The sequence below is a fragment of the Augochlora pura genome, chromosome 10 (assembly GCF_028453695.1).
Source record: "Augochlora pura isolate Apur16 chromosome 10, APUR_v2.2.1, whole genome shotgun sequence".
In the NCBI taxonomy this organism is placed as follows: Eukaryota; Metazoa; Arthropoda; class Insecta; order Hymenoptera; family Halictidae; genus Augochlora; species Augochlora pura.
Genome location: NC_135781.1, coordinates 25,130,145 through 25,137,396, shown reverse-complemented (window position 1 = coordinate 25,137,396; position 7,252 = coordinate 25,130,145). Strand labels below are relative to the sequence as shown.

The 7,252-nt window shown below is 34.9% G+C and overlaps 2 protein-coding genes across 2 annotated transcripts; one reads left to right on the top strand and one right to left on the bottom strand.

Moving 5' to 3' along the window:
* Positions 1-208: 208 nt before the first annotated feature.
* Gcs2alpha (glucosidase 2 subunit alpha) lies at positions 209-4,916 on the top strand. Its single transcript, XM_078191686.1, has 5 exons — positions 209-275; positions 739-834; positions 907-1,314; positions 1,387-3,527; positions 3,597-4,916. Exons 1-5 carry the CDS (start codon positions 232-234, stop codon positions 3,707-3,709), a joined length of 2,802 nt encoding a protein of 933 aa, XP_078047812.1. The 5' UTR covers positions 209-231; the 3' UTR covers positions 3,710-4,916.
* On the bottom strand, positions 4,216-7,089 carry Gphr (golgi pH regulator). The gene is made up of 9 exons (XM_078191687.1): positions 6,877-7,089; positions 6,567-6,775; positions 5,932-6,095; positions 5,767-5,873; positions 5,256-5,666; positions 5,005-5,186; positions 4,731-4,916; positions 4,493-4,558; positions 4,216-4,416 (listed from the first exon to the last, which is right to left on the bottom strand). Exons 2-9 carry the CDS (start codon positions 6,606-6,608, stop codon positions 4,216-4,218), a joined length of 1,359 nt encoding a protein of 452 aa, XP_078047813.1. The 5' UTR covers positions 6,609-6,775; positions 6,877-7,089.
* Positions 7,090-7,252: the final 163 nt, after the last annotated feature.

Genomic DNA, 7,252 nt, shown 5'->3' with positions numbered 1-7,252 from the left:
CGTTTGTATCTCTGCTTGAAAAAGTCATACTTTCGGGAAGATAAAGAATAACTAGATATTTCAACAAACAGAAGTGTTTAACAAGTGAATAAACAAACATTCTCTGTAAAAATTTCAGTTTTATGTGTTTTATAACGTTCAGAACTGATAACTTGTTGATGACAAATCGAACGAGTGAAGCTCCATCTGTAAAATTCGATTATATTTCGTTCGAATTAGTAAGAATGAGGTATGCAGCGAAAGTTGTTACTTCTCAACATGGCTTCGTATGTGCGGTAAGTTAATTATTTTCGGCCTTTTAACCTTCAAAATAACAAGACTGATATTTCCCGGCTAGAAATACTAATTTCGCTGAACGTTCTATTATGAAAAGTTACCAGTAAAGTTTACTCTTTTAATGTTTATTTTCGTACCCGAATGAAGATTACGCTGACGTGTCCATGATAACATCGTTTTTGATATAAGCAATTTTTTTCGAACAGTACGACACGCGGTGCTGCTTTTCTTCCGATGATTTCTTTATAAAATCGATACTATCCATCTAAACTTCTTTAACAATAAATTTTGTAATTTAAAAGCATTCTAAAGTACTTTCTACTAGGTTGACATAATACTAGTATTTTTTCATACCTCTTTGCTTTTTTCCAATATAAAACGTTATAAATGTTCTTAAGACTAATACCTCAACTACCACTGTCGTATGAAAATGTCTCGCATATTTAAAAATGTATATTACAGGTTGGGATTACTTTTCGTATCCATCTGTTCTCCACTCTTTGTGAATGCAGTAAATAGAGACACATTCAAAACATGTGATCAAAGCAGCTTCTGCAGGTAATATATTTATCATATATAGCTATGTGCTTCCTTACATAAAGTATAATTAAATTTGCATTGTATCAATAGACGCTGCAGGAAAGTTGAACCTGGAAAGTCACCGTACCAACTATTAATAGACACAGTTACATCTAATGAATATAGCGTAACTGCAGACTTATTTAACAAGGATACAGGTGTTCTTTATATACTGCAACTAACTGCGTTAAAGGACAATACATTTAGGCTTCATATTAATGAAAAGAACCCATTGCACCCAAGATACCAGCCTGAAAATGCACTTCAGGATCAGCCTCAAACAGCTGATCTAACTTTGGTTGAAAAAACTGTGGATCATGTGACTGTAAAAAGTGGAGCAAATAAAGCTATATTATATGCTTTGCCATTTAGGGTAGACTTATACTCTCAAGATGTGCTAGTTGTATCTGCAAATGCTAGGGGTCTCATGAGATTTGAACATCATCGTGCAAAGCCTAAGTATGTTGAACAAGAATTGTTTGATGTATTGAAATCTATTCAACTAACAATATTATTTCTACTTTTCAACAGTAAACCGGAACAAGAAGAAAATGCTGAAAATGTTGAAAATACAAACACCAGCCAATTCCCGGGTGATGGAGCAGAAGATGATCCTGGTGCATGGGAAGAAAACTTCAAGACTCATCACGACTCGAAACCTTATGGTCCGGAAGCGATAGCATTAGACTTCAGCTTTCCTGGAGCAGAACATGCCTATGGTATACCAGAGCATGCTGATTCTTTCGCGTTAAAATCAACAAAACAAGCTCATCCGTACAGATTGTACAACTTGGATGTGTTTGAATACGAAGTCAATGAAGGAATGGCAATTTATGGAGCAATACCTGTTCTCTATGCTCATGGCAAAGAAAGAACAACCGGTGTATTTTGGCATAACGCTGCGGAAACGTGGATTGACATTTTGTCAAGTGCTGATAACAATGTCGTAGAGAGCATCGTAAACTATGTATCTGGCTCAGTCAAAAAGTCTCAAGTTGATGCTCACTTCATGTCTGAGAATGGTGTTCTTGATGCATTCATTTTGTTGGGCCCTCGGCCTTTGGATGTCTTTAGACAATATACGACTCTTACGGGCACTGCACCTTTGCCGCAAATGTTCACGTTGGGCTACCATCAGAGTCGTTGGAATTACAATGATCAAGATGATGTCATGCAAATATCAGACAATTTCGACACTCACGATTTACCATTGGACTCCATGTGGCTAGATATTGAATACACCGACAGCAAGAAGTACTTCACTTGGGACACACGCAAATTTCCGAATCCTATTGAAATGATTCACAACTTGACCGCAAAGGGTAGAAAACTAATAGTCATCATAGATCCGCATATCAAACGCGATTCAAACTACTTTATTCACAATGATGCTACTAAAATGGGATACTATGTGAAGACAAGAGATGGAAAAGACTACGAAGGTTGGTGCTGGCCAGGATCGTCTTCGTACTTGGACTTCTTCGACCCAAAAGTGCAGGAGTATTGCATAAGCCAGTACAGCTTAGATAAATTCCATGGCACTACCAACGACGTGTATATTTGGAACGACATGAACGAGCCAAGCGTATTCAATGGTCCCGAAATCACTATGCCCAAAGATCTTGTGCATTATGGTGGCTGGGAGCACAGAAGTCTTCACAATATCAATGGACTCCGTATACATATGACTACATATGACGCTTTGTTCAAAAGATCCGGTGGTACCCTACGACCATTTATACTAACGAGATCCTTTTTCGCTGGATCACAACGTTATGCATCCATGTGGACTGGCGACAACACTGGCGACTGGGACCATTACCGTATAAGCTACCCAATGTGCCTTAGCATGGCCGTTGCTGGGATGTCGTTCTGTGGAGCAGATGTTGCAGGTTTCTTCAAGAATCCAGATTCAGAATTGTTCATCAGGTGGAATCAGGCTGGAGCTTGGCTTCCCTTTTTCCGTCAACATTCTCACATTGAGACCAAGCGTCGTGAGCCATGGACATTCAACCAGGAAACTCTCCAAATTGTTAGAGAGGCATTCAGAATGAGATATTCGTACTTACCGTTATGGTATACACTCTTCCGAGAACATGAAGTAAATGGCACTCCAGTTGTGCGACCCTTATGGGCACACTATCCTACTGAAACAGATACGTACACAATCGATGATGAAATACTCGTTGGAGATTCTATTCTCGTACATCCAGTATTTCAACCATCTGTTACCGATGTTAATGTATATCTCCCTGGTGAGGGCAAAATAACTTGGTACGACGTTGATACCATGCAGCCCTATAGCCAGGCAGGATCCGTTACCATTCCTGTGACCCTTCATAAAATTCCGGTATTCCAACGAGGTGGTTCTATAGTTCCACGCAAGATGAGAATACGTCGCAGCACGGTTGCAATGAAAAATGATCCATACACTTTGATAGTCATTGCCGATTCTGATGGTAAAGCTAACGGCACGCTGTACATTGATGACGAATCTAGCTTCGAATACCGCCATGGAAAATACCTATATTTGAAATTCAGTCTAAACGGAAATAAATTAACATCGACATTTGTAGATAAATTAGCTTCTTATGTAACAGGAAGCTGGTTGGAAAGGGTGGACATTGCGAATCCACCTCGCGGAGTCACTTCTGCTGTGTTAACATCACGCTGTAAGTAATTATATATTGTGTATATAAACTAAGGAATCTCATAAGTTAAATATAAACTGTTTGTTTTAGCTCTAAAAAAGGTTACTTTGGAAGCCAAATATAATCCAAATAATAACGTATTAACCGTGCGTAAACCAAGTGTAAATATGGGAGAAGAATGGACAATCGAATTAATTTCCTAGAATCACAGATTTATTCATCGTAATCTTAGTAATTATACAATAATGCCAGTTTTTTTTTTATCCGCGCATTTTTTTTCAGCTGTCTGTGATCAAGGGGACATTGTATACTATAATGGAGCAAATACAACTTAGAGATATTATGTAAACAGCATACTTATTACTTTAGCGAATTAAAAAGATCTTTTCTGTTTAATCGAGTGGTTGGCATAAACAAAAATCATACAACCGCTGAAGCTTATAATCATAAACATCATCTTTGATAAAATAATTGAATGTATTAGAAATAGAAGCGTCATAAACATGTTTCTAAAAAAATATTTAAATTCTTTCTTAACATATCGACTCCTCCATTGCTTATATATTTTGCAATTTTTTTCCGTCTTCGTCTATAAATGCATTCCCGAACCAAAAATTGATTTAGTCGTAGAATATTCTTGCATCCAAAAAAACGGTGGATACAAAATACAGAGACATGCCTGTGCTTTATTAAAAAACGTTTTATTATATTAAACACGTTCTGCCGGTGCTTGCTTATGTGCTAAATACAAAAACACTATTGAAGATAATGCGGATACCAGGAAGATCACGTCGAACCATCTATGATAAAAATTAAATTGTAATTCTCCTAAAACTTGGGTGATTATTATGCGATATTCTGCTGGCATGTTCATCCGCATTAAAAGTACAGAAGATACAAAATACATGCCCTACAAAGAAACAGAACATAATATTCGTTATAAAACATTTCTATAATTTATTAGTAGTAGAGAATGTAGTTCTTACCATTATCTGAGCAAGTATAAGTACAATAATATTCGATGATTTACTGCTCGATATAGCATAAAAAAAACTGAAATAGAAAGAAATAAGATCAGCCGCCTAATAAGAATTTCTAAGACTGATGATCCAATGACGTATCAATCGTATTTTATAATGTTAATGTAACATGTACATAACACATTATACTTAATAAATATCAAAGACCACTCTATCAGAATAAACAGATATTTCTTGAGCATACCTTTGTAAGAGTTAGTAATAATCCGCGGATTGACGTTAACACGATACAGCCAACAAGATAAAATGAAATATGTTGTGACCAAAATGTAACATCGATATTAAATCCCATCCAGTGAACGGCAATTTCAATTCCTCTGGTCACAGGATCCTTTTTACCCACACGATCAAAAACTATATTGATCGTTGACTGGAACATGAACATTTTCATATGAACAAATTACATACATATTGAAGTATATTGTATAGTTCTCACATTGATCAATCTTAATACCTACAATAAATATCTTCCAAGTACAATAACCCGAGAAGAAATATCCCAATACATTGAAATATTTTCCTTGCCAAGTAGCCGCCCATTCCAAACGTTCTCTCGCATTCTGAATGTCGTGTGCTTCTAGAAACAATTGCCGAGACAATTCTTCTAAAGCAGTCACTTCCGCTTGCAACTGTTTAATACCTAAATGTGTATTCTATTATGTAACGAATTACTCAATTCTTCAAAAATATTAAAGCATTAAAAACGTACTTTCTTGATTGCTTTTAGCACCACTTAAGGGGCCCAACATGCCCCAAAGTCTAGACCGTGCCTCAGTATGCCCTACAACTTCTCCCTTTTTTGCTAGCGCTATCCTTTTTTTCTTGGCAACAATCATATCCATTGTTTGCAGCAATCTCTTCTCTATGGCCTGCACATCAGTATATGTTACAGGTCTCATAAAGTAAGCCATAGAGGTATATGGATAGTTAACAGCACCAAATCCTGATAACAGTGCCATCACAGTAACTCCAATTACTCCAATTCGGCTAACACCCTGTTCAATAGACAGTAGGCCCTTTTTTGGACTAAGAATTGGAAATGGGTCTCCCACTTTCCAGAATAGATAGAGGTAAAAGAGGTACACAACAACTGTTAATGGCCTTATTAATTTCAGTCTTACTGCAGAAGAAACATAATTAAAACCAGTAACAATAATAAACATTATTGGTATGGATCTTCCAATAATTGTGCATAAAAGTCATTTGTAATTAATACCTACCAAATCTTATATTACTGATAATAAAGTATGCTATATAAAATGGAATCAACACGATTACCATAAATAGGAGCATATAGAGACCAGCATTCCAGTGAAAATATCTAGAACTAAATGAAATTTGGTATAAAATATAAGAATCCAACAGACAAGATAACACTTGCTTACCTAGAATCAAGGACTCCTATTATTTCAAAAATAATTAGCTCAAACATAGTACAGGACAATGAAAATGTTGCAGAAAAAATTAACTGTACTAATCTGTGATGGACTTCGTAATCTCGAAATAACTTTTTTACAAAAAATACCCATCCTCCTAAGAAAAAGATGATCTGGAATGGGTAACAACAATGAATACCGAAAAATCCACAAACAAAATTGTTAAACTTGACAATACACAATCTAGTTACACAAGATTAACTGAAAATGCACAGCAGTTTGTAAAATAAACTACACAATTAAAAACCACCAATTTATTGCGGCAGTATTAATACAATTACATGTAGGTAATACAATTTGCAATCTTATTTAATACATCAATGTCGAATTAATCGTAATGCTAAATTCAGTATGCAGTAAATCTTAAACGATCGAATTCTGTAATTAAAATATCGCACAACATTTATTTAAAAATCTAGGATTTTAAACATTTTATTTATAGTCAAAACAATGAATCATCAAGTGTGACAACGGTTACAATTGTTGTTCTCTCTTAATGCAAAAAATTAATCGTTCATAACCTAATTGTGTAACGTCTATGAATACCGGCATAGATATGAATACGAGAGAAAATGAATTTACACCTGTGTAACAAGAATCACGAACGTATCCTCCAAAAGACCCATGTTTTAACCACGTGGCACACACTTCGCATCGCGAAGCGTCAAATTGCTATCTTGCTATTTGACAGAACACAATAATAAAAACAATTCACGAGAAGATATAATGGATGTCACGAAAAGTGCTACATGCGGTGCACACCTATTTTTCGTTTTTTCTACTATTTCGTTCACTGAAAATCAGACTTAAGTTATATTTAATCAATTAATCGAAATAAAAAGTTTTGAAAACTAAAAGATAAATGATCCATTTTTGAAATTTTTTAACGCTTACATTTGCAAGAAATTGATAAACTATAATAAATATGTTACATAAATTTAAACAAAAATTTTGTTTCGTTTCACTCGTTTTTACATGTTTTATCTTCTTTAAAGATATAATTATAGATATAATTAATTCTTTGTTTAGCGTCCATACAGCGTTAATTATCAGAACGGTAAAACACTGAAACTGGTAGATAAAATTATCGACAGTCGACTTTGACTATATAAGCTGCAAAAATCTGCCGCACCACAATCGTGTAAGAAAATCAAACGACAATGTAAAATATAATTAATTAATATAATTAATAATATAATTAATTAATATAATTAATAATATAATTAATAATATAATTAATTAAGATATTAAGCAACTAGAATACGCTCCT